Source organism: Sphaeramia orbicularis, chromosome 1 (assembly GCF_902148855.1).
Source record: "Sphaeramia orbicularis chromosome 1, fSphaOr1.1, whole genome shotgun sequence".
In the NCBI taxonomy this organism is placed as follows: domain Eukaryota; kingdom Metazoa; phylum Chordata; class Actinopteri; order Kurtiformes; family Apogonidae; genus Sphaeramia; species Sphaeramia orbicularis.
Window position 1 is genome coordinate 36,428,606 of NC_043957.1, and position 27,643 is coordinate 36,456,248.

A 27,643-nucleotide genomic window follows, 5' to 3' on the forward strand; every position below is an offset into this window, starting at 1 on the left:
TCCACCTGATGCCTTTCAGTCTGTCTATTCAAAAAAAAATGCTGATTTGAGCGTTTTCCCACAATGGCACCAGCTCACACTCAAACATCAAATCCTTAACGGAAGACAGAGAGCCAGATGATGGGCTCTGTGTGTTAAAAACTCATACAACCCGGATTTAGTGCAAGGACTAGTGACCACCTGTTGAAACACAGCTCAAGTTTAACTATCCTGCTCTTGAGTACAATTTAAACTAAATGAACACGTGTATTTAGGACTGATACTGCATCATTTATGGGTCAAATGACAGAAACCATGGCTGGATTAACCTTTTAAGGGGGCAGGACAAGAATCTGTTACTGTGATCCTCTATATCCTGTTCAACCAGTGCCAAAATGTGGGAATATTATATATTTTTTTAATGACAACAGATCAATTAAATGCGGTATCTCTGGAGCAAAATTATTTTTTCATTTAGACATTGTCCATTAACTTTAACAGAAGTGGACACCTCTCTGTACTTCTCCCTTAAAATGTTTTTTTTTTCTCTGAAAATTAATAGAAAAAAGCAAAACTGAGATTCAAATAATGTTTTTTCTTGTTCATGCCGCTTTTGATTTTTTTTTTTTTAGTATGCTCAATTATCTGACCTTATATGTCTATTCCATTATCATAGTAGGGTTGCTGAAATGACTAAAATCAATTTATCAAGACAAAATTAATAACAATTTAAAAAATACAAACTTTAATACAAATGTATACGTATCTGAACTGCAGTTCTAAACAGAGAACAGTGCAGTATGGTAAAGACAAGGGCCTGCATATGATTCATACATTTCGGACTGATGCCTGCACCATTTATGGGTCAAATGACAAAAACCATGGCTGGATTAGCCTGTTAGGGGAACCAGGACAAGAATCTGTTACTGTGATCCTCCATGTCCTGTTTAACCAGCGCCAAAATGTAGGAATATCATAATTTATAAGATACTGAATAAATACATGTAAATTCAATCTCTGGAACACAATATAAAAATAAGTTGACTATACTGTAAAGTAGGGTTGCTCAAACGATTAAAATCAATTGATCAAGACAAAAGTGATTTAAAAAATACACATTTTAATACAAATGTACAAGTATCTGAACTGCAATTCAAAACAGAAAACAGTATAGTATGAGAAAGACAAGTACATAGATATAATTCATACATTTTGGTGAAATGTTATGAAAGCTGACGTCGGCATATTATAACTTTTAATGTAAGTTTGTGGTGAGATGGAGATCATGAGAGGAGGACTCTGTTCTCTTTGGCCCATTTCCTTAGAACTCGGATGATGTATTCAACCTGGGGGTTTCCTGAATTTCGCAGCAGAGGCACCACCTCTTTAAGTGTCTCCCTAGCACACAAACAGGATATGCAAGGAAACAAGATTAGATCGAGAATGCGCATCTCATGTTTATTTTATTTGAAGATCACACCCACCCAAAAAACAAAACAAAACAAAAAAAAAAACACATTAAGTCTGAAGTGAGTCCTAGAACAAAAAGAATATTTTTGACAGAACATGTTTTGCACTTAAAGATCCCCTCCAGTCACATTACATATCATAAAAAAAAACACTTAAATGATCATATGATTCTGATATGGATTTTATACACAAAGAAGTTCAATGCCTCATTAAAAAATAACAAAATATACCCTGCAGCATATTAAAATATGCAAATATTATTTATTTCAGATGAACATTTGATGCTTCTAGAGCTCTGCTAAAGTACATTTTCAGTACATGAGGAGTGATGGTTTCAGGTAAAAGTTACGAAATAGATCACATTAGCTCCAAAACATTTCTTATGTTATCAGTCTTCAGACTCAGATGTCACATGAAAGGAACAACAGACTAAACCCACAGATGTTTTTCAGTGGAGACTTTCTAATCAGTCATTACCCACAAGATTCAACAGAAAAAGTAGTCAAACATACTTGGGCTCCTTGTTTGCAAGTATGAGCTGGAAAATGCCAACACATGCCCCTCTCTTGCCCTCCCAGTAGTTCGAACCTGGATCCAGCTTCTCCAGAGCATCAAACGCTTTGGCTGCATAGTAGAACTGTCCCATCTGAAATGGAAAAAACAATAGACTAACCACAGACACCCAACACACTGAACTGGCATCAAGACCACATTGGGCCCAGTCTCTCCAGAAAGTGACTAAATCCATTATTAAATGGAATTTCAAAGCTACATTCATTTGAGTTTAGGAAATGATGCAACTCTAATTTCAACTGAATAATAATTGAATAATAATGAATTATGTTTTTATTAAATGAACAACTTGAAAAGATTTTTTTTCACTGGTGATAAATCTGTTTATCATGATAGTATCTAACTGAATGAAGTAATATTTAGTTGATTTTGTATGTTTGCAAATGAAAAACTAATGCTTTGCATTTTGACTTGATAACTCACAATTTACCTACTAAATAATTATATTTCATGTATCTTTAGTTTTATCTGCTGTGATGATGAATTTCCTTACAAAGTCAAATAACAGACTAAAAATGGGTTGCTTTGATAACAGTTTAACTATTTCAATATGAATCCAGCCACATTTGTCCACTGAAGGTATCACCAGGTTAGACAGTAAACAAAAAGTAAGTGTCACCTTGTAGCAGTCGTTGGCGATAAGCTGCAGCAGACTGAAGGAATCAGAGGAAGTGCCCATCTTCAAGTAGAGTTCCCAGGCGAGCTGACCCTTCTGGTTCATTATGTCTATCAAAACAGAGGCGAATACTTAAGAACCCATTATTCACAGCAACATTCTGCAACTTTACAGATTTAAATTTAGAGAAAAAAACATTAAATGCCTGTGGTCAGGTTTTATTGACGTGGATCAGGCCAAGAAAAGATGAAAAATCCTTTAATGGGGATTTCCATTTCTCAGAGCTGTTGAGCGTAACACTATCTGTGTGCAAGAGAGACCCTGAATTCTTTAAAGGCCTGAGGCAAAAAATCTGGCAGTGGTGTTTGATTCAGATCCCGGCCTCGGTGAACAAGTATAAAAGGTTTCTCAGTCTTCCTTTCTCCAGTGTGGTGCGAGATGTCTTGCTTTGATTTAACACCATCAGCTGTAGACTGCCTTAACTGTGTTCATTTCCAACAAATAAGTGTTGAAGTCCTTTCTGCAGCTTTTGATAAATGTAGCAGCAGTATTGTCAGTGATTATCACAGGATTGCACAATAATACTTAGAATAAAAAATATGTGGCACTGGTGTTAGAACAGTGTCAACAGCCAGACATTTTTTGACTGCTATGCTTCTTCTGAATGCTTGTTGTATTTTGGATTTATTATAGTTACATTGTGCAACATTTTAAGGTACTTTACTGCCTGTCAAAGTTTATTTGTTAGGAGTTAAAAATGTAAAGGCGCGATCACTGTTTTTCTTCCATTATCTATCCTGCTTACTCAGATTTGATTATGATTACTTAGTTTAATAGGTTAATTGGTCAATCAAAATTGTTAGTAGATATGAATGTGAGAATGAATGAATGTTCGTCTGTATAAGTCATCCCTGGAATGAACTGTTGACATGTCCAGGGTGTACCCCGCTTTCAGGAGCCAGAATGGGACCCTCTCAAGGATTAAGCAGTTCAGAAAATGAATGACTGACAGAATGAATAAATACATAGTTTGAAATCTTAATTGAAATATTTATATATATGGTTATTGTTTGTTTTCTTTTCAACTTTAACTTTATATATGGAAATTTTAAGGTGATATGATTATTTGACTTCTTGGAAATAAGTATTATTATCTATTACAACACATACAGCAGCGTGCCAGCCAGCTGAGGTAAACATAGTCATTCTTGATCTTTTCACTCTGAATCAGCAGGAACACCTGGAAAAAAATATCAAAAAGAACTTCATTACTCTCAACCCTGAGTCCTTCTAGGTCTTTCAAAAGCTTTTTGTGCAGATGTGTGTTGATACCTCTTCTGCTTCTTTGTAGCTGCCAAGGGCTGCTTTAGCCTGAGCATAGTTGAAGTTGAATGTATCATCATTATAGAAGTAACCCTGAGCAAAGAAAAGCACAATTATGCCACACAGTGAATACACTCCCTACATGAGCACAAACCTGTCTGTCTTTTCTTAGTTTGAGAAATCACAGAGACCTAATGAATTACACAAACACACTTCTTGCCTTAATGTATTGCATCGGCAAAGCACCACTTGTCATGTGAAGTGACACTTCTCACCCGTGTGTGGGAGTCTTTTGTTCAATCTATCTTATATATAAAGACACCGCAGTGAAGTTAATACCACTTTGCCTTTCATGCCAATATACAGCACCCATAGTGTCTGTGTGGCTTTTATTGAGCTACACTAACCTTGACTGAGTTGAGATAAATAAGCACATCTTCAAACTGTCTCAAGAGGAAGAAGCATGAGGCCATGCACTGTCGGCCAGGAATAGTGTCTAAGAAAGCAAACAAAAACACATTATTCACAGTCACACCGTTTTTCTTTAAAGGATAATAGTGTTAAAATTTTCATGTCATGTACCACATTCACTTGCTGAGCCTCCGACCAACTGAAAGAACTGCTGAGCAATTTTCAGGTGATCCCTCTGAAAATCAAAGAAACAAATATTTGTTTTGCAATCGCTTTTATCCCCCCTCCCCCTTTTTTTGCGTAAGACTCTCTCTTTGTTCGACAGAAATACTCACTGATCCAATTTCTTGTCCCAGTGCAGCATTTACTACTCCTTTCAAAATATACTCCTGAGAAAACAATTGATCAGAGTGAAAGTGTCAGTAGAGAATGGCATCACCAGAAGAAAACAATATTTGACAAAGAGCAACAAAAGGCAGGTACTCGGTCTCACATGCTTTGAGATATTAAAGAGCTCTAAAAGATGAAAAACAGGATCCAAGTTCTGAGCTAAACTAGGAGGACACATATTTTAAACTCCTTTACAGTATTTGATTTGTATGAATATGGGCAAAATGGATTATTCTTACTACAGCCAGGCTTTCCAGTAAAATCTGATTTTCTGTCATTCTAACGGTTATGTTTATATTTTTTGTATTTCTCTGTACCAATTACTGTTTTAAAAAGAATTGTTTTAATGAGGAGATTTTGACAATTTGAAGATATGAACATTGCAAATGTTTTATATTTTTATTGAAAAATAATATATAATGTATTTTATTTAATAAACAGAAACAGAAAGTCTGGCTTCATTTTGGAGCTGAGGTCCTTGCGCCTTGGTTTGTTATATGTTGCTGCAATCACAGCTGACAGATTCTTAATTAAATGGATGAATATGACACTTTTATCAAAACATCTGAGTCAACATGACAAAATGTAAATTCATTTGAAGCAGGTGTCACATTAAACTTAGGATCATCACCTGAGGCGTGGAAGGTACTAAATCTTGGATCAGGTTATAAGCTTCCTGGACATCATCTGGAAGTATAAATTGGAGCAAGTTAATGAAAGTTAAAAATCAATACACCTCAGATCTACAGTGATATGAAAACAGGGATACTGTATTTTTCAACCATCTGTTTTCAAGTGTCCCAGTGTTTTTGACAACATTAAATAAAGTGCAGTGGTACAAAATGAGGTTGAACTTCATTGCATTTATCTAATTTATTGCAAATCTTTTTGACATGCACCAGTCCTGATTTGTTTTTTGTTTTTTCAGGAATATGGCAGAGGCATTGTTACATACCTTGTCGGAGATAGTAGATGACCAGGTTGAGTCTAGCCTCAGGGATCACATCTATCAGAGGAGGCAAGACTTGCAACGCCCCCTCCCCACCACGAAACACCACCTGCAATATGGGAAAGGTTCAAAGGATGGAAAAGAATCATGTTAGCCCCTAGTATATGCACACAAACACGCATGTAGGCAGACACCTACACACTGCCAGTTAGCGCTTGTGAAGAGCTTACCAGGTTATGCCGAATAAGCTCCTTAGCAAACTCAAAGGAGCAGGAGGAGATGTCTATTAGGTTCTTTAACTCTTTCTGTGTGAGAGAGAGCATATTTAAGTCACACCCACCACCAGTTAGTTTCCCCAAAGAGAGTACACAGACAAACAACTACAACAGTGCAACCTGAGATTTTCTGTAAAACAAAAACAGCAGTTTGGATTCCATCCAAAGGCTTTGTACATTTTAACCACATTTTCACAACATCAGCACAAGAAAATCTAATTCATGCCTGTTTCCATTCTCTACTGATATGTAAATACGAAGTACTAGTTTGCCAGATGTAGTACTTCATATAGTATCATATTGACGGAGTTGTTGGTTGAGGAGCTGATAGTATGAGGTATTTTTGTCTAAGAACCTGGATTGTATGACACTGTATGGGCTGAAATATGTGCTACCAGAAACTGAATTTGAATCCTGAAAACTGAATCTGAATTGTATAATTTGAAATTGAATTTATTAGTTTTGAACTTAAGTCCAATGAACCTGAAACTGAATGTAAGATTATGAAATTGAATTCAGTTTTTCTGAAACTATTTTATCCTCACTAAAAATTAAACTATATATTTTCATATTCAGCTCTCACAATTCAAATTCAGTTCTCAAAATTCAATTTCAATTTACTGTGATGGACATCCGGGTAGTTGAGGAAGAGCAACTGAGTGCAGACACACAGGACTCCTCTTCGGCCAACCAGCACTTACGTTTTTGAGCACGTAACATAGTAGTTGTCAAGGAAATGGAGAAAGAAATGCTTGGTGGTTCAGAAGTGTCACAGCAATACAAAAGCCGCAACACAACACAAGTCACAACACAATTAACCGCAACAAAACACAATAAGCTATAACGGAAGTTATCCCACAACGGAACAGGAGTGGACTCTGTGATTAAGTAAGTAAATTGTTGTTCATAAGTTTTAAATGATTGCTGCCACTAATGAACAATGTTGATACTTACCGTTGTATTTCTGTATTTTGCCATCTAGCTTCAGGCTATTGTTACAGTTACACTGTTAACAGTTATCGACGTACTTAGCAACATTAGCGAGCACTGCTATGGAGCCAGTCCAATGACAGTAGGGTTTACAGGCTCATACCAGATGTGAATGATATTGTTATATGCTCTGATGTAACTAACGTTACTAGTCACAAGCTGTGCAAAAAAAGAAAAACCACAAACCACAGAAAGTGGATTGGAGAAAGTGAATTTGAATTGTGAGGACTGAATTTTCAGTGAGGATAAAATATAGTTTCAGAGAAACTGAATTCAGTTTCATAATTTTATATTCAGCTTCAAGTTTATTGAACTTAAGTTCAAAACTAATAAATTCATTTACAAATTATACTATTCAGATTCAGTTTTCATGATTCAAATTCAGTTTCTGCTGGCACATATTTCAGCCCATAGACGTTGTTTCAAACATGTCCATCGTTTGTTTTTACATCTCTTCAAATAAGATAGCATTTCATTCAATCAGTGTCCTTTGCACTTCTAATATTTGCATTTAGCTATTGATGGACCAGCTTTTCTACTTCTCCCTAGATTTCTGATTCAGATAATTTTATTATCGATGCATCTTTTAGCTCAAGAAAGAAGAAGAAAATTAAAACAAGTCTTTAAAAAAATGGCAAGATTTTGTGTAGTTTTTATTTACTTAATTTTATAGAACTTTCCGCTTCTGTCTGGGATTTCTTGTTCTTAAATTGAAAATGTAAACAGAGACAAATGGATGGAAATGCACCTATTGACTGAAATATCTCCATTCTCCTCACTTGTATGTGCACATACAAGTGCACATACCTATGCCAAGACCCCATGGTCCTCTACTGTTTCTGGTGGTTTGTCTGTATGTTTGTCAGTAGGATTGCATACTAACTATTGCATAGATTTGCTGGAAGGATAGAACATGAACATAGAACAAACCCATATGTGGGGCTTTGGCATACACTGATGTATACGTCCACCAATACCCTACAGTCCCATAATTTGATCAAACTCTAGCTCACAATTTTAGAAAAACCAAAAAAATAAAAATAATAATAATAATAGTCCAGTCCTCTCCATGGCTCTGCTCCAAAATATAATGGATTCATCCTATTGTTCTGCTAAGTTTCATGCAAATTGGTGCAGTAGTTTTTGTGTAATCCTGTTGACAGACAAACAGTAAAGAACACATCTCATCCTTGACAGTAGTGAATAATATATGTGTTACACAGTTGTCTGACAGTGGGTACCTCAGCTGCTTTGCCATTGTAAAGCCTGAAATGGTTGCAGGCCTTGAGGTTGAGGGCAATTGTGGAGTCTGGGATGCTTTGCAGGTAAACAGCCAACACCTCCTGAGACACATCATAATAGTCGAGCTTGTAGTAACATAGAGCCACATACACTTTCAAGGCCAGGAAATCTCTGGAAAAAAAGCATGCACTGATGAGAATGTGAACTTGTGAAAGTTTAAATCACTCAAGTGTGATGCATAAAAGGTGTTGCAACTATGTGCCTGACCTTACGAGACACAGAGGGCCTAGTTAAGCAAATATGAATACTTAAAGGGGCTATATGTAGAAAGATGCCTAATATTATCATTGGAGTGTTTAGAAAAGAGATAAAGTTATGCTAAAATTGTCTACGTAGAAATATGAACTGAAGCTATCCAAAAGGACAGGATGACTGATTTATGTGACCACTACAGAGAGTAGTCAGTCATTCTGCCGGTGTCCCATGAAGCCTTTGACCAAAGTGTCCGGAAGTGATGAGATGGAATGAGAACCACTAAGAAACAACTTTTAGGGTCAAAGAAAGTGACAAAGTGATAAAAGCTAGAAGCACTGCTGTTGTTTTCACCACTGGACACAGCTCTAAATGAAAAGAATGGGGTATGATGCTGAAATGACAAAGTTTCTTCAACATTGGTGAGTTTGATTATGAGGTTTTTGAAGGTATAAAGTTCTTATGTGCTGTTATTATCTTTGCTAAGTTCACCGTTTGTTGATCCACATTTCAGACTAAACTGTGACAGTTCTGACCTTGTTTAACAACACAAACTGTACAGAAAAAGGAAGTGATTTGTGGTTTTACTGTGGTCAATTTCTGTCTAAAAACAGAGCTGAAGTAACAGAGCTATAATGTAAACTATCAGCTGATGCAGCACATGAGGATTATACAACACAGTGTTACTTTGATTCACTGTCTAAATAACCACCTATGTGATCACTTTATTCAGTGAGTGACACAGTCAGTGCGTCATAAATGTGTTTGGGTACACAACTTCCTCCTACCGTTGAGAGGTTGGAATATGAATACTACATATAACCCTTTAAAGCTGCTCAAGGTAGAAATCAGGGGAGAAACTGTCACACATTTTTCTGCAGTTTTTTTCCTCTCTGTCTAAATCAAAACATTAACATTATTATTACCAGATTAAATGTTGGTAAACACTGTGCAACTGTCTCAGATGAAAGATGAGGAAAATGTAATATGTTTGGTCGTGCATTAAAATCATTGGCTCTATTCTCTAAAGCAACAACTATTGTCTGGATCTACAACTATAGCAGCATAGACAGACAATGTGCTGATAACGTTTTATAGTAGTAGTTTTTTAACTGGTGTATGGCCCAAGATTGTATTGTTATCATCCATTCTATTGTTAGATCCATGTTGCACAATGTGGCAAAAACTTACAAGACTGCTGAAATGTAACAGTCTGTAGGAGCCTTAACAAAGTGGGCTTGTCCTGTGGTAGTATGTATTATTTGATCAGTTTTATGTTTTTCCATCGGCAGATAGAGGAAACGAGTAATGTTAATTTTGCACTCAAAGAAAAAGTGTGTCAAAGGCTCCAGAAACTACCATTTAAGACTGGCAGTTCAATCTCATGAGAAACTCTCAAGAGGCATCTTGGCACAGAAGTACCACAAAGTCACGAGTAGATTTCTGTAGGAAGTAATGGAGGGTATCTTGTGAAATCAAAGTCTTTCATCTTAACACCTTCACAACCACAGGTACAGTCCATCAGTGTCAGAGATAGCTAGGTCAGCAGGTCGGCTGCTCTGTCACTTGAATTATCTGTACAGTTGCACAAGGCATGAAATTTCAGTAATCTGAGGGAACTCCATTAAAAGCTCACACTTCTTAAGGTAATGCTGGCTCATGCGCCCAAGCACAGCATGACTGAAACTGAAACTAATTTAAGAGAGAGAAGCACAGACCTGTTCTGTAGAAGAAGGCGTTTATAAATGTCTATTGCCTCCTGGTAGTGAGAGCGCATGTAATGAATGGATGCCAAGCTCAGCTGGTCCTCAGTCACATTCTCCAGGTTCTGGTGGAAACCCATGAGTCTCTTCTCATCATTGAACTGATGCAGAAGAAACATAAAGCAGACAACAGGGCAATAGAAGAGAGGTTCCGTCAAAATGATAGAGGTCAAAATTGAAAGGCACTTTAACAAGAGCTAAGGTGTGTCAAATATTCTGTATCTTAGAAGCTGATGTGTGATGCTCGGGAGCAAGGAATCTAAGATGAAGATTTTCATTACTGATCATATATTAAAGCTGCGTATGACTTTTGTCATCAATTTTTCATCAGATCTGTAAAACCCCAGTCATAGCCTATGATGGCTCTATTGCCTCTTGCTACTGTGGCCTCGTGGAGCTCTGCTTCCCACCAAGGTTATAATCGTTAACGAAAACGAACGAAACGACGAAAACTAAAATTGAAAAAACATTTTCGTTAACTGAAATAAATAAAAACTCTAATTAAAAGAAAAAAACAATAACTAACTGAAACTGTATTGTGAGCTTACAAAACTAACTAAAACGTATAAAAATTATGGATAAAATTCCCTTCGTTTTCGTCTTTGTCAATGTCGGATTGATATGAAATTGATTTATTTCGCTCCAGCAATTTTAGCTAGCAGCAAAATACGACACTTCACAGTCTGTCATGTCTGCTCACTGGTGGTTCCCAGTCATCTTCTGGTCCCCACCCTACCTGGAACATACAGACTAAAGCTGGGACAAAGCAGCACAGTCCTGTCTGGGATTTACTTTAGTGATGCGTGGGGTCGTTTTTTTGTTTTTTTTTCTCACTGTGTGTGCGCGTGAGTGACAGAGACAGAGCAGAGCTAAAGGACAGAGTCAGACAAGTGTTGAACTAGCATCCAGGTAAAGACTGGAGAGTTTATCACCATGAAAAGGCCTTCCAAGGCCTGAACTGCACAGTTTAGAAGAGGAGAGAAGAGGAGGATGAAAACTAATCCAATTACAGAGGTATGGAACCTGTTAGAATGTTAAAAAATGTTTGATGTTACTAGCTACAGCAAGCTGAACTGAAATGAAGCAAAGCTGGCTAATAATGGAACTGGAGATGATTAAGATGTGAGATATCTGCTAAGGTGTGGTTTACTGATGATGAACTGGGTTATATATGTTTATAAGTGGTTTATATATGTTTCTATGCGGTTTAACTGCTGGTTAGCTGCATGGACTGTACCTGCTCTGAATGTTGTTCAGGGTATGACACACCAAGTGGTTATCTGATTTAACTGCTGGTTAACCGGTTTATATATGTTTCTATCTGGTTTAACTGCTGGCTAACTGGTTTATATATGTTTCTATCTGGTTTAACTGCTGGTTAGCTGGTTTATATATGTTTCTATCTGGTTTACTGCTAGCTGCTTTGTACATCTCCTCTCACGCTTTGCACATCTTTGCATTGTTTTCACGTAAGTGACGTTGTGTATGGATCGCACCTCCACCCCCCCAACTTGCTATAGGGAATTTATACATCATAATGTACATGTGTTTGTGTCTCTGCTCAGTCAATGAGCTGACCTAACCCAACCCCCAAATAAAGTGTCCAGGGTAACCCACTGATGCGTGCCTCAGTAATTTCTTTGAATAGGATGGTGAGGAAGATAAAATATATGAAATAACTAAAACTAAAACTAAAACTAAACTAAACTAAACTAAACTAAATCTAAGCATTCAGAAAAAAATGATAACTAATAAAAACTAGCAAACATACTCTAAAAACTAATTAAAACTAACTGAATTAGAGAAAAAAAAAAGGCAAAACTAAATAAAACTAAACTATAATTAAAAATCCAAAACTATTATAACCTTGCTTCCCACAATGCACGTCGGGACTATTTTCTTAAAATGCCAAAGTGACCTACTGGTTCTGTTTGTAAACAAATGGACTGTTTATGGTGGAGTACACTTTGAAAATGTTCACCATGAGGTAAGAGATTCAGGTGAGTAATCACGTAAAGACTTACGGATTCATGATACTTAGGCTGTGATTCGGGTTTTACAGATTTGATGAAAAATTGGGGATGAAAGTCTTACACCACTTTAAGCAAGAAGAAAGTACAGATGTGTTTTTCTACCATCTTAAAAACATAAACGTTTATTTGTACCACAAGGTTGCCCAGCCACAAACTTGTTAGTGTGTGTGGGACAGCAAGTAGGTCATGTAACAAGGCAAAACGTGAGGCATTTTCTGTTTCAGTATGAAGCAGAGGTGGTACCACCCTTATCATGCCTTCAACAGGCCCACAATTTTTTCTAGCAATGCATTTTTTTTCCAAGAAAAAGATAACTATGATGATAGCAGTAGAAAAAAAGAACTGAAAAAGACAAAAAGAAACTGGTAAAAAAAAAAAAAAAACACCAATTGCATCAACACAAAATAGTGTTTTCTTTGAAAGCAATCATTAAAATTTCAAAAAGAGAGCTGGAGGTGGCACAAAATTTGATGGAGGTGGCCACCTTGTAATTCTATGTGCAGGAAAAACAGAAAAGTGTAGAAAAGGGTAACATTCTTCTAACCTTGTGAGCCAAGTGAAAAAGAAGCCGGTTTTGGAGGGGGGACACCGGTGCTACAGAGAACAAGAGATAGAAAATTATTCAAAGAGAAAACCACAAGAGGATAAAAAGCACAAGTCATTAACATCACAATCCTGTTGTGAGCAGTCACATATGTTGATGTGAAGAAGGAGGTATAGAACAGCTGACCAGGATGTAACACCTACAGTGAGTACACAGTAACTCCACATAGTAAAATCCATTCAATTTACTTATCAGACGATGGACTTGGTATAATTCAACTCTTCTGTGTCTGTCAAGTTTAGAGGAAGCACTTCACATTAAAAGCATACAAATTATTATTAAAAGATATGAATAAGAAATGTGAAACAGTGTAATCACAGTTTAAATATGGGATGAACAGTCTGCAAACATGACGCTTTTACCACATTTTACAAATATGTGAAGACAGCCACCTCTAGACTTTTTTCAACATTTTGACAGATTAAAATATGAAAAGAACAAGTGTAAAGTATAGCATTGTGTTCCATCTGCTTCAGTTTCAGGCTATTGCTACTGTGCATGCTGACTCACTGGTACACTTTGGCGGTTTACAAATGCCTACCCTTTGATGCAGCCTCCTCAGCCTCTTTATAGAGCCCTAGAAAAAACATGGCACAGGCCAGATAGACCCACACCTCTGCAGAACAATCAGGCTGCATGGTCAGAGATTTGTACTCCTGTCAGAACATGAAACATATATTACAAATATGACCCCAGCTATGGAAAACACAGGAATAAATACTAAAAACCAGGTTTATTATTGACTCAGTGAAAGATTCAGTCATATCCCCAGAAATAATAAAAATATTATTAGCTCATTACATTATTCTATTAAGTCTCCATCTATAATAATTCACACACACACACACACATACACACAAAACACATTTACCTCTATGGCTCTCTTATAATCACCCAAATGAAAGGCGCAATAGCCAATCCAGAGGTCTGCATGCTCCTCCTTCTCTCCAATACTTCTCTGAAACTGGAGATGACACAGCAACACATCAGCGGCAGCAGTATCTCAGTAATACGGTGCTGTCTACAGCATAGATGTGTGCCAGGACAATCTACAAAGGGGACTGCGGCAAAAAAGCTCATCACTCCTTTAAATTACTGCAATTATTTATTCATCCATGGGGGGTCATCCCTCTGGGGTTCTGTGTCACCCTGCCCAGGAAACAGCATTTTTTATTTCAGAGTTTGAGAAAATTAAGGTCTGTAAAATCCCAGATAAGAAAAAGAGAATAAATTATTAGGGGTGAATTGATTGGAAAGTTCTGGGCCATTACCAGTATTTAAAAGGCTAACTAGCTGATGCCAATGTTATTTTCTATTTGTTTAATTAGTTGAGGGTTTTTTTGGTTGTTTTACAATATCTCAGCTCTTCATCATCTCTAAATGATGACAAATTCAATTATACAAATTTATGAATGAACCTTTAGTATAATACAACAGGTGAATATTAGTCACTGCCATTGTTGGGTGATATCTCATATGCTGATACTGATATTGGCCCATATCATAAAATACCTGCAGATTCCAGTGTTTTGCCAATATGTTGGTGCATCACTAGGGGTGCAAGAGCATATCCGTAGACTTGAGTATCTTTTCTTTTTTTTTCTTTTCATCTGAATTGAATGTACATCAAAACATGCTACTTTGGCTGTGACACCGCCACCTCTCTTGGTATGTAGTCCATTTATTCCACCACTCATTTGGTCTTGAGAAGTTTCCCTCATTACACATGAGGAATACCCTACACCTAAAAAAGTGAAGAATGTTTATTTACTTACAAGAACCTATTTGCAGTCACTCCAATTCACTGTGAGAAGTGACAGCAAATAGTTTTGAAATATTACTGAATTGTACCTTTTTATTTGATTTGACAGTCTGTTTTGACAGGTATTTCTTCCACATCTTGTGCTAGTCTTATTCTAAAATTTGACATTAAAATGTATATCAGATCCAAATATAAGTTATCAGTCTCCTTGATGACTAACATTCCAGTATCAGCCACTCAATCCCTACTAAATGTGATTAGCATTAATGTGCCAATTATTGAACAGATGAATTGTGATATGTAGACAGTACCTAATTATGTTCAAAATATATCTGTGTCTAATCTTACATTTAATAATAAAAAAATACTATAATGATTTTGAACATTATTTATTATAGAAAAAAACAGCAGATAGAGGTGTATTAAATATAGTAATGAAACATATGTCGCCAAAGACTGACAATTTTATCAGTATCTTAATAAAATCTTTAATTATTATTCTGGTGCATCACACTGAACAAACACCTTCCTCTGTTACTTTACTTTTCATTTTTGGATATAATGTACTCTCATATATTAAGAAAAGTGTGGTATGCTAAATATTTGCACTTTCCTTGAGGAACAGCACTTTTTAGTATTTTTTCCAAACCTTGAATAACTGCTGTTTATTTTTCCTCACTCCATTACTTTGTCCATGATGATAAATTCATGTTTTTATTAAATATTTGGTTATTATTCCTTAATAGCATGTTTAAGTACTTGCTTAGACCGACAATTTGAGCTATTATGGTTACTGCTAAATTAATTTTTAGAAACCGATATGGAACAATTAGTATTGCTCCACAGTGCTTTCTCACTCGGTTACTCGCTTGGTCAGGCCCATTTATAGATTTTGCTAAATAATCTATTAAAGTAACATGATGTAATTCTGGCCACTGATTCAGGTGTATGTGTTTGAATGCTGTCAAAATTAAAATTGAGCTGACTAAAAGGTCACTATCTGTCTTATTAAAAAGAAGAGTGCCTGTATTGAAAACTGACTGTCATTTGGTGATATTTCTTACATTAGTAGGATTATTGATCTTTTCAAGTCCTGTCACTGCTGATTTCTAATCCCACAGCTGTACTGTTTTTTCTTTCAACTCAAAATAATATGTTTTTTTTTGCTTCTGTACACACTGAGCAGGCAGAGATTGAGTTGTGTGTAATCCACAAGTGCATGTAAACAGAGATTTAATGTTGTAGAGATTTAATGAATGACCCTGCCGTTACATTACGTTTGCCATTAAGTGGTAGTTATAAGTTACCTCTAATAGCGTCAAGGCCCCAAGGTAGTCTCTTTGTTGCAGGTATTCCTCTAAACGGGGTACCTTGGTCTTATTTTTCTTCTTTTTCTCGCCAATGCTCGCAGGCGTCTCTCCTCCCACGGCTGGCTTTACCCGAGACAGGATCTGCCAACAGCCCCAAAGCATTTTAAACAAGTCGGAACGGTTTAGGATCACTATCAGAGATACATGACCTAGATGCAATTATTAACATGAAATTAGAGTTGCAGAAGCTTTAACCATACCGTACCATAATGTCCTCTCTTCTTTGGGTTCAGGTTTGTTTATCTCTAACCCTGGGTAACGACGCTCAGGTCTCCAGTCTAAGTCAAAACGTTAGCCGTTACATTTGTTAATTAAGCTAACTAATGACACAGGTTAGCTGCCTAATGCCATTCTTCCTACAAAGTCGACCAGACAGTTAACACTTCCCAGGTAAATTTCCCTTTCTTTAGATTAACATTACTATGAAATAATAAAAATGAAATACGTCTTCGTCGACCTCTTGAAAGACTTTATCTGTATGATTTTGGTTCGTAGTATGCTAGTCACATTATTAACCGCAGTACAAAACAGCTTTTCCGGTTATTGATTTCAAACTAAAAGCACAAGCAATATACCACATCTTTTTTCTATCTTTATTTTCCATATCTAGGTATTTTCAAGCTGAAACATTGTTGTAACTCATTTATTATCTCTCTATTTATAGTTTCGCCACGAACTAAATCCTATTTGTGCAACAATAACGCTCAGATGGCTAAGGTCCAGTTCGGAAGTGACCTTTATTTTGTAGAAAATTTTAATTTAGCGTTCAACCGGAAACAGATTGTTCTTTCCTTGTGGCTGTTCACTTTTAGTGGTTTGTTCTGAGTTGCTTAGCAACGGACACGAAGAGAACGGGCTGAACAACGGCGACTTATTAATTTAGAGGAATTTATTTCTCATTGTAAAGCTAACATTAGATGTATCCATAGAGCTGTTAAATCCACATTTGTAATGAAATGTCAGACATTCATTGAATTGATTTGATGTCAATGTTTATGACCCCTTACAATATGCCCCAGTGGCCTAATGGATAAGGCACTGGCCTCCTAAGCCAGGGATTGTGGGTTCGAGTCCCATCTGGGGTGGAAGCTTTTGAGGTCAGGAGTCTGGTATATGTCCCTTAAAGAGTGTTCCAATCATAAATCAATACAATGTCTGGAAAACACATATAAAATATTGATTGAATGGTGTAGAGTTATCTGTTCCTCCAAATACCATTACATATAAATTGCTGTTCCTTGTTTATTGGAAGTGATATCACACTTCTGAGCTAATGCTGGTCATAATGCAATGAGGAGACTAGTTTTTTTATTCCGCGTGTGCTTGCATATAATGCGAGGCACAGGGGACTATTGTTCATCATATTTCTTCTTCTTCTTTTTATGACTTATACAAAAAACTTTGAAAAAAAATGCGGCCCAGACCGTTGGAAATAGACCAAAACATGTTATCACAAAAATGTGCAGCCTGGTCTCGAAAGATGTGCCATGTATATGGCTTGACATTCTGATGCACAGATTTTGTTAAAATTGCAAAAAAAATGGTCAAATTTCTCCATCAGAAATGAATTGGGCCATTTTCAAGTGGCTACCATTCCCAAACGATTCGTGCTAAAATTATTCTGTCAACACAGAAGTGTTTGGCTTGGCCCAAAGATTATCTGTGTGGTCATGTGGTAACGATATCACTTACGGTTTTCGCACAAAAATGCGAGAAAAAACCCCCAAAACATTCATTTTCAATGGGAGCAACAAAAAAGTTGTCTGTTTTCTGACCACTACTGCTTCACCATACTTTCACCAACAGACTTCATTTAAACTTTAAAACGCAGGCATTTTTGTCATCTCTTCAAAAATGTCTGTGGTATGAGGACGGGGTTTAAGGTTTTCGATAGGTGAGTCTTCAAAAACCCCTGGGTTTAGTAAAAATCTGATCTGCTAGAGTGGGTGATGTCATCACCTAGAGTGGAGGAGCAGCAAAAATTCACCTGAAAATTTTCTGAACAACTCACCCTCCCGGCCAAACGATACATAGGAGGTGAATGATCTTTTCCACAAATGTAGCTATGGTTCCTGGGCTTCATATGAACCCATGTTTGAAGGCCTAGCTCTTTCTAAAGTGAAATGGCAGGCAGTAGTTTCGGGGCATATCCCTTCTCAGCTCCTATTCAAAGCAGTACAAATCAGTGTTAAACGGATCGCTGTGCTCCTGGTGAGATGACTATTTTTACACTGCCATAACTTGGTCATTTCTCACAGTACGGACAAAAAAAACACTTCTTTGTGTTCCCCAGATCTGTCTAACGCTCACGATTGTGTTAGTTTTCCCCCATTATTTACGGTTTTCCCATAATTAGCAGCTGTTCGGGAGCTATTTCAGTGTTTCAGTCATAGATGAGCATGCTTGTGTCTGTGTCCTCAGTGCAGTGCACTGCTCGTTGTCATGGTAACAGCACATGTGGTCTGTGTCAGCTGCAGACAATTAACATAATTAAGGCTCCACAAAAAAACATACACTAACACAGATACAGTACAATTAAAAATACATCTAAATAATAAATAATGACTGCAATAAGAATAAATATAAAAACATATAGATATAATTAGGCTGAAAAACTTCCCATAAATTCTCTCTATGAAATGAATGAGCTCACCTGGGATCACAGACACAGACACATGGAACTATTCAATTAAAGGAGCCTATTTAAACACTGCTTTAACAGGACTGACACAGACTGTGGGAGGGGCTTCTCATCTGAATACAGGTCTACAGAAAGTCTGTGGTGACGTCAGTCCACAAACACTGACACACACATTCACATAGGAAGTGAATGGGAGATATTTCTTGCTTTTACATTGCACAAGTCCACCGATCTGGCAACAGGCAAGCACACGGGTTGCATTTCCTTCAGGAAATGTATGGAAGTCTAGTTAATATTAATTACCACATAAGTCAACATGAACCATAAACATAAACAAAAACAGTACAAAATTAAACCTAATAATAATAATAATAATAATAATAATAATAATAATAATAATAATAATAATAATGATATACACATAATATGAAAATTTGTTTCTCTTTTTGGGTGCTTTTGTTTTTTCTTGTGGGCATTCTCCTTTTGTGTACTATGTGATGTTCACATCAGTGCATGCACTGAGGAGAAGTAAACTTGTACACAAATCTAAAAAAAACAAAAACAAAAAAACAATGAATTACTGAGTTCCAAAAAAAAAGGCCTTTAGATCTATATGTAAAGCAGCCTGCAGAGGACCCAGTTGTGTTACCTCTGATGTGGCTTGGAAGCTGCTCAGACCAACAGAGGGCACTTGGAAACCTATTGACATCCTCAGACCAGTCAGTGATCTCAACCACAGCAAGGCTGGCTGCGAGGTTTCACACTCATCATGCTGGTCTTCCTTGTCCATGGCCTTTTCCTCAAAGTCAAGCGTAGCTCTTACTCAGAAATGCATATGAAAGTACCTTATTCTGCGATATATTTGTACAGTTTTATTTCATATACATCTGTACAATGCAAATATGAACATTTGTTTGACAATATCTAACTTTAAAGTACCCCTTCTCTAATGAAAATGTGCTAAAAATATAAATATACTAAAGCTGCACATATTAGCTTACATGTTGAGTGTAATCTATTTATGATAAATCAATACACACAGAATAAGTATTGGTAACGCAGTACAAAAATATGCTGAATTTCTCCAGGTATTATAGGCTCCTTTTTGGCTGAATATTATGGTACGATAATTATAAACACTGATATTTAATAGAAGTACTATGTTATACTTCTCTTGGCTGTTACACAGAGGCGGACAGAAGTTATCATACATTGTGGTATTTCCATAAGCAAGATGTTACTTATAATGTCACAAAATAAAGTAAATGTAAAAGTCAAAATAAGAAGAGAACTAACAATATCTGATATGTATAAACCCAAAACGTGTAGTAAGTCTAAATGTGGGTAGTTGCAATAATAGCAACTGTGGTCTGAAGTTTTTAACAATTTCTAAAAGATGAGTGTTAAACCAAGACTCCGTAACAAATGACAATGTCACGGTTACTGGATAAACAGTAAAAAAAAAAAAAACGTCATCAAGGCAACATACTGATTCAGTAACAAAAGTTATTCAACAGTTTTAGAATAAAGTTTGTCAGTGTAATTTTCTAGTAAATATACCATGACATTTAAAGCTACTATGAATGATATTCTGGGACATGACAACACCATATGTTTACATTATTTTTGTTGTGCCGGGGGATCATGTTTGCAGCCTGTTTACTTGTTATGATCTATGTACCCTCTGGGACAGTATTTTCACCCTTGGGGTCAGGACCCGATGTGGGGTCGCCTGGAATTCAAGTGGGGTGGCCTGAATTTTCTAGCAATTGATAAAAAAAAAAACAAAAACTAAACTAAACTAAACTAAACTTACTAATAAAAAATATCTGGTGAGTTGAGAGAGACAATCACAATCTATAAAAGACATGACAAACTGTGAAACTGAAACTGAAACACTGTGGTACTGTTTATCTTTCAAATGTTCATTGTGGTCAGTTTCAGATGCTGCAGCTCTTTCATAATTCATAGTTTGAGTTCTTGTTTGTTTAGTATTAATTGTCAGCCTTGTAAATCCAAGCTGGACTGACTGTACATATCCTGACCAAAGAAAACCAAATTCTCACTTTGTGCAGTAATCTACACCTGGCTTTTCTGCCTCTGTCCATAATAATATACATTATATAGACTACATGTCATCTAAAATTAACATTTATTTGCAACATAGTATAGCAAACTATTACATGATCAAAAACAAATTAAGCAAAAAAAATGTCTGTTTTGAATGTCTGGGGTCGCCAGAAATTTGTGATGTTAAAATGGGGTCACGAACCAAAAAAGGTTGGGAACCACTGCTCTAGGGTAATAGTTACAGAGCTACAGAGCTGTTGACTGCTTCAGAAGTAAATAAAATCTAAGACCAAGAATGTTGATGCTGGCCATTACACTTACTGCAGCTCACTCACTCCTCTCATCAGTTCATTCACTGTCTATTTCTGGGGGGGGGGGGGGGGGGGGGGGGGGGGGGGGGGGGGGGGGGGGGGGGGGGGGGGGGGGGGGGGGGGGGGTGGTCCCCTACCCCCCAAAGGGGAGGCAAGGGGAATGTTTGTGGTTCAGTTTGTTTCCTTGTTTTTAACACTCTAGCAGCGAAACTAATTGGTTGAATTCATACTAAATTGGGTTTATAGATTTCTAGTGACCCAGAATAAATGTGATTACATTTTGGGGAAAAGTAGGTCAAGTTAAAATTTTATGAATTTTAAAAATGTTTTTTCTTCTGCCATTTACTTATAATGGGCAAAATTTCCCATGTCTATAAAACATAAATTTTGTTTCAATTTACTTCAAATTTGGCACATATACAGAGGCAATTGATATGCTGACATCAGCACACACATAGACATGATGACATCAGCTGGATCAATGCCAAAATAAGCTACAATACTTACGAGGGGCGGGGTTTGTTATGCCTGGCATTACTTGTTTTAAATTCATTTGTTTCATATGCAAAGAATCTGTCTATTATGAAAATACTCACTGGCGTCAGTTTGACACTGAGTTTAGTAAAGTGTATGTAAGTTGGTGAGTGAAAGAAAAAGCATAATGTGTTCTGCCCAAGAACTGTGGGACCTCTGTGGATATGACTTAATAATAATAATTAATATTGTAAAAAAAAAAAAAAAAAAAAAAAAAAAAGTAAATCAATACAATCTACCACATGTAAAATTGACTACTTAAGCCTTCTACTGAAATTCTGCCCAGAACAAATATTGCTGGACTGTGTGTATGTTCTCATCTTCCTAAAATTACCAGAAATTGTTTGACTATAGAATAAAAAAACTACTGCAATGATTCTCAAGAACCTTGGTGGAAGAGGAACAAAACTGAGATGAATTTAATCAAACTGAACTGACCGTGGATGTACTATGTTACATGGAACCATGCCTGTTGTGATGCTTCATCTTGATGAAGATTCAGTGAAGGTAACCACAAGTTTTAAATGCTATCTTGATATAATTGCGCACTTGTCTTTTCCCTTGACCTTGCTCAGTCTAATAAGGTTGAGACAATTTGTTTTGCAGACAAATACATCATTTGAATGTATAATACTTGTATACAAATAATTATTGCACCTGCATCCTGTGACTGAGTGTGAAGTGTAAAAGGACAAGCTCAGAACCAGTCTTGTTCTTCCAGGAAAAAAGATAAACAGAATGAAGATGACTGTGTTCAGAGTGACTGTTATTATGATCAGTGTGTGCAGTTTGTCGGCCAAATTTGTCCTAATTCATCAGTGGTCCACCTGGCCTCAAGCTCAGCATTACTGTAGGGTTCATTTCATTGATCTTTTACCCATTCCCACTGTGTCTGCAAATAATCGGTTCCGATGGAGGGTAAGGTCCCACAACACCACAGGATGGATTGGCTTGCACAGAGACCAGAACAACCCCACTAATGGCGCTGGTCAGGAGCAGGACCTGTTACTTTTCAAAACTGGAGATCTCCACCTCCATCTTATCACTCGTTCGGCTACTGGACTGTTCACGGATGGTATAGTGGAAATGGATATTCACATTTATCTAGTTTCTACTGCTTTAACCTGATTGTCAGTGGGGAGAGGAAGTCCTGGGAGGAGGCTCTGGAGTCCTGCAGACAGAGCCACACTTCACTCACCACCTTGACCTCTGAGGCCGAGCTCCTCCTGGCCAAGACAGCGATCCAACAGGACCACATCACTGACCGGCTGTGGATCGGCCTGCGTTTCCTGGGAAACCGCTGGATGTGGATGAGCAGGGAGCCTCTGTTTTACCAGGCCTGGCCCGAGGCTTCTCAGGACCACCAGTGTCCAGCGACGGGTCGCTGTGGAGCTCTGAACAAACAGGGACTGTGGGAGAACTGGGACTGTCAGGACAAACTCAACTTCATCTGCTCCTAAACCTCATTCATTCATCTATGGTTCAACATTCCACTGCTGGTACAAGTTACATTTAGAATTTGATAATATTTCCATTCAGTTGATATTTCATCACCAAATCTTTTAAATTCAGGGTTTTGTTTACCATCATAAGACTAAAACACAGCAGCGACCTTAACAGAAAAAACAGAAAAAAATACATTTCTCTTCCTCTATAGAGAAACATCATCATATTAGTGCACATTTTCTGAAAATAAGCAATTTAAAAATCAAAATGCATTAATGAACAGCTATTGTCTGAATATTGTAATATATAGATCTAAAATTACACAAAATAATGAAAAAATGACAACAAAAAAGTCATCATAGCCCTCCTAAAACCTATGGGAAAAGGTGTTTGCTGTGTTGTGATTTTAGCTGTTATTTACTTTGTGTCGTATATTTGTAAAATGTTTATTTAGAGATTATTAGTGTTACAAAGAGTGCACATTTTTTGCTTGGATAGATCTTTTTTTTTTAATATATGGGTTAAAAATTATGCAAAAATTAACCAAAAATTTATAGTTCTTGGTCAAATAAAAACAAAAAAGCACCTCAGTCATGCACAAACATATTAAAACCTTTAATTCTGTTAGTTACTGTGTGTCATATATAAAATGTTTATTTACAGATAGGTGATACAGAGAGAGTTGGAATTATTTGAAGTGAGGTACTATATATTTTTTGTCTGTGTTTTACCTGCTGTAGACTGAAGTTGACATGACACCATTTTGGAAAAGAATGCAGCAGAATCATCATGTAACCAAAGAAATCTACTGCTAACCTATCAGTTTAAGTGTACACTACATTTAAAATATTTACACTGCTTCACTTCACCACTAGACTGCCCTTATTTTTTCAATAATTTCCTCATATGATGCCTTTCTCTAGTACATTTCCTCTACAGTGCACTTCCAAATTCTATCACTCAATATTAAGTTTAATTGTTATTTGATTTAAAAGAAAATCTTCTGTTATTTTAACTTCAGCTTGTACCTCCAGAAACAGTGTAGAACATCAAAAAGAAAATGAAAAAAAGAGCTTTTATTAGAGGTTTAATGTCCATTAAATCTTCTGCAAAAAAAAAAAAATGTTTTATTTATTTATTTATTTATTTATTTATTTAGTTAGTTAGTTAGTTAGTTAGTTAGTTAGTTAGTTATAATCCAATTGGCATTTTTGTTACTGTATTATTCTATTGGTGTGTTTTAGGTATAAGTGCTTTTAATCATAAGTAAATGAAGAAGAAGAAGAACACGAAAGAAAGAAAGAAAGAAAGAAAGAAAGAAAGAAAGAAAGAAAGAAAGAAAGAAAGAAAGAAAGAAAGAAAGAAAGAAAGGAAGACTTATATAAGCGATGTCTGTATTGTTCATGTCAAGTTTCTTTATTTGTAGAAGTAGATTTGTTGCAACATAGAACACAATAGAAAAATATTAGTACATGATAATAAAAAAAAGTACTTGTGAATGAAATAAATGAATGAATAATTGATATAAATGAAAGGCAAAGGAAATGAATAACATATTGAAAAAAAAACAAAGAAACTGAAGAAAAACACAAGACAGACTGAATAAAAGTCCAATAAAATATGATCATTATGGTTCAGTCAAGATGAAAATGATGAGTTTTCATAGATAATTCAAGTACTGTTGAGCTTGTTCACACACACACACACACACACACACACACGCACACACACACGCACACACACACACACACACACTATGAAGTGGTCAATACCTGGGCTGTGAGTTCTGTCGTCATATCTGCTTTGACAAATACTTATGTAAAGGATGACGAGTAAATGTGACAGTACACGACCCTGAGGGAGTCTGTTGAAGAACACTTCAGGCCACATGCTGACCCTCACTCTTTGCATAAAAAAAAAAAAAAAAAAAAAAAAAATCCAGCTCATCACATTATTACTAAGAGTGAACTGTTCTAAGAGCAATCTGGTTAAAATGTGAGCCTGCATCATAAACTTGAATCATAAACTGAGAAAAAAGTAAGTTTGGCATGATTCCTAAAAACTGTAAACAGCCACAGACAATCAAAACTTATGTAAAATATTAAATAACCTCTGAAATACTAATCATATCAATACATTTAACCCTTGAAGACCTTGTACTATTTTTTGTGGTGACTTCCCAATGAATTTTTCTGCTACATTTAACCTTTCCATAATGATTTATCACCAATTATCACAATGTTTTCTTTTGCATTTTGCTTTTTTTTTTTTTAGTAAAAATCAGGAATTTTCCTACATTTAATATACTGATCATGTATATGTTCATAAAAGCCCAGGGTAAAATCAGAGGTTATGGTTATATCGAGGCAGAGAAAACTGAGGAAAAGGGGAATGTTTTCAGCCAAATAAATAATTAGCTGACTGTCATTTGTCAAACTACATGCATGGGTTTCACTGGTGAATCACTGTAGCAGAAAATTAAACTGTTTCTATGTTCACTACGGCGCCAGTGTTCATCAAAATGAATCTGATGATGATGAAAAACTGAGAAACGGCTTTTTACTTGAATATATAAAGTCTAATATAAATAAACCTTTGAATTTACTCTGAGATTTTATGAACATCTACATGAAATTAGTAAATAAAGTAAAGGAGAATACCTGATTTTCACTGAAAAATGCAAATGCAGATGTTAATATAACAAATGGTGTAGTTGCCACCAGGATAGTTCTGGGTCTTTGAGGGTTAGGAAGAGTGAGTGTAGCGCCTCCTACCCTCTGTTTGACCTGTATGTAAATTACATGGGGCTGAGTGGACTTTCTGTTTACCTAATGCTCTCAGACATGACACGGAGCAACTGGTTGAAAACCATGAAGGGTTTTTAGACAACTGGTTTTAGGAACAGGCTGAAGTTATTAAGATGAAATGTATCTAATAAATGATTTTGTATCTTTACATGTGTTTAATCTAGTTCATACCAGTTCATACTCATGATAAATTACATCTTCTGAGATTAATATTTTCATACTCTTTACTTCTTATTTTTCATGATATTGTTCTAAATGTAGATATTACGGTGTTGTCTGGTTTAACTGACAGTGCTTGGTTTGAATTTTTATTTTCACTATGGTTTGTGATGGGATATGGCCTCTTCTTACTTTACAGTTACAATAAAAATATATTTCAAAACATTGGTTCAAGTTTCAAGTTTATTTGTCATGTGAGTTCAGGGTACAAGTACCATGGTAATAAAAGACAGTGTGCCCTGGCTCTGTCTTTGCCCAATATCAAAAAATAAAAAACAAATAACAATAACAACCATAGCAACAATAAAAATACTTAACAATAAATAACACTAGCCCTCCTATTTGTAATACAAAAACACAAAATAAATAAGTACATTTCTAAAAGCTGTAAGTCAGGCTGCAGGTTTCCAGCTCCCTCCTTGTGGCTGAGCTGTAGTTCAGCAGCCTGAGGAAAAAAGCTGTCTGACGTGAGTAGTCTGGGTTTTGGTGCTTTGTAAGCGCTTTCCTGACAGTAGATAACACTGGTCAACAACAAATTTATTGTTGAAGTTTTTTGAGCTGATTTAGGATAATTTTGGTGTGCTGAATCCAAAAATCACATTAATTTTGCTCAGTCAGGTCAGCTTTCTGAACTATGCTACATATTGGCTTTTTTAACATTTTTGCTTCCATTTATGGGCATTTTCACATCATATGATACAAAATTCTTTCATATTTCTTGCAATAAACGAGTTCTGAAGATTTTACTTTTGCCAATTTATGATTAATGTTTTTTTTTAATATTACAGGTGAATGAAATGGCTTCGACTAGAAGATCTTGCAAAAATCAGCCTGACGTATTCTGCTACATCTGCGGCGAATACACCATTGTACCTAACAGGAATCAAGTGATCAAATGATATTTTTTTTCTCTTAAAACCTATTTTGGGTGAGAACTATATAAAAAATCAACTGATAAAGTCGCAAAAATGTAATCAATTTTGTGAGAAGATCAAATTTTTCAAAATCAATTTAGCAAATAAACCTAACCTGATTGAGAAAAACAGATGTCATTTTTGGATTTAACGGTGCAAAATGGTCCTAATTCAGTTGAAAAAACCTAGACAACTTGCAAAAAACATTTTTTTTGTAACCCAGTGTAATAAAAGAGACTGTGTGCAGGATGACTTGTGTCCTGTATGATGCCCAGAGCCTTTTTCCTGCTGCAGTTTGTGTACATGTCCTGTAGTGGTGCTAACAGTGGTGCTCCAATGATTTTAGATACGGATTTTACTGTTCTGATCAGGAGTGTGTGGTTGTGTGATGTAATATTGTATGATGTTTAGGGTAAGTTTATCAGAGTTGTAGTAATGCTGTCAGCTGTGCCTTTAATTTGATTACATCCATAATGTCTGATCCTTTTTTTTCTTTTTTTTTTTTTTTTTACTATATAACCAGATTTATTCATTTATTTTTACGCCGCCCCCCGAAGGGGAAGCAAGGGGTATTGTTTTTGGTTCGGTTTGTGTCTTTGTCTGTTAACACTTGCAGGAAAACTACTGGTTGAATTCATTCCACATTTGGTTTATAGATTGCCAGTGACCCAGAATAGATGTGATTACATTTTGGGAAAA

The 27,643-nt window shown here is 36.2% G+C and overlaps 1 protein-coding gene and 1 non-coding gene across 2 annotated transcripts; one reads left to right on the forward strand and one right to left on the reverse strand.

Moving 5' to 3' along the window:
* Positions 1 to 1,078: 1,078 nt before the first annotated feature.
* On the reverse strand, positions 1,079 to 16,515 carry ift56 (intraflagellar transport 56). Its single transcript, XM_030136776.1, has 18 exons — positions 16,208 to 16,515; positions 15,940 to 16,083; positions 13,742 to 13,834; positions 13,412 to 13,526; positions 12,811 to 12,860; positions 10,189 to 10,334; positions 8,218 to 8,389; positions 5,942 to 6,016; positions 5,718 to 5,820; positions 5,394 to 5,449; positions 4,708 to 4,761; positions 4,544 to 4,607; positions 4,369 to 4,457; positions 3,971 to 4,054; positions 3,809 to 3,878; positions 2,642 to 2,748; positions 1,962 to 2,095; positions 1,079 to 1,377 (listed from the first exon to the last, which is right to left on the reverse strand). The coding sequence occupies exons 1-18, from the start codon at positions 16,208 to 16,210 to the stop codon at positions 1,263 to 1,265; spliced, it is 1,674 nt and encodes a 557-aa protein (XP_029992636.1). The 5' UTR covers positions 16,211 to 16,515; the 3' UTR covers positions 1,079 to 1,262.
* Positions 16,516 to 17,014: 499 nt separating this feature from the next.
* On the forward strand, positions 17,015 to 17,087 carry trnar-ccu (transfer RNA arginine (anticodon CCU)). The gene has a single exon. It is a non-coding gene; the product is annotated as a tRNA-Arg (tRNA).
* Positions 17,088 to 27,643: the final 10,556 nt, after the last annotated feature.

Coding starts and splice junctions, on each gene's coding strand:
- ift56 (XM_030136776.1), bottom strand. Junction 13,835..15,939: donor GGGCCTTGACGCTATTAGAG/GTAACTTATAAC, acceptor TGTCATCTCCAG/TTTCAGAGAAGTATTGGAGA. Junction 8,390..10,188: donor CGCCTTCTTCTACAGAACAG/GTCTGTGCTTCT, acceptor CTTTTTTTCCAG/AGATTTCCTGGCCTTGAAAG.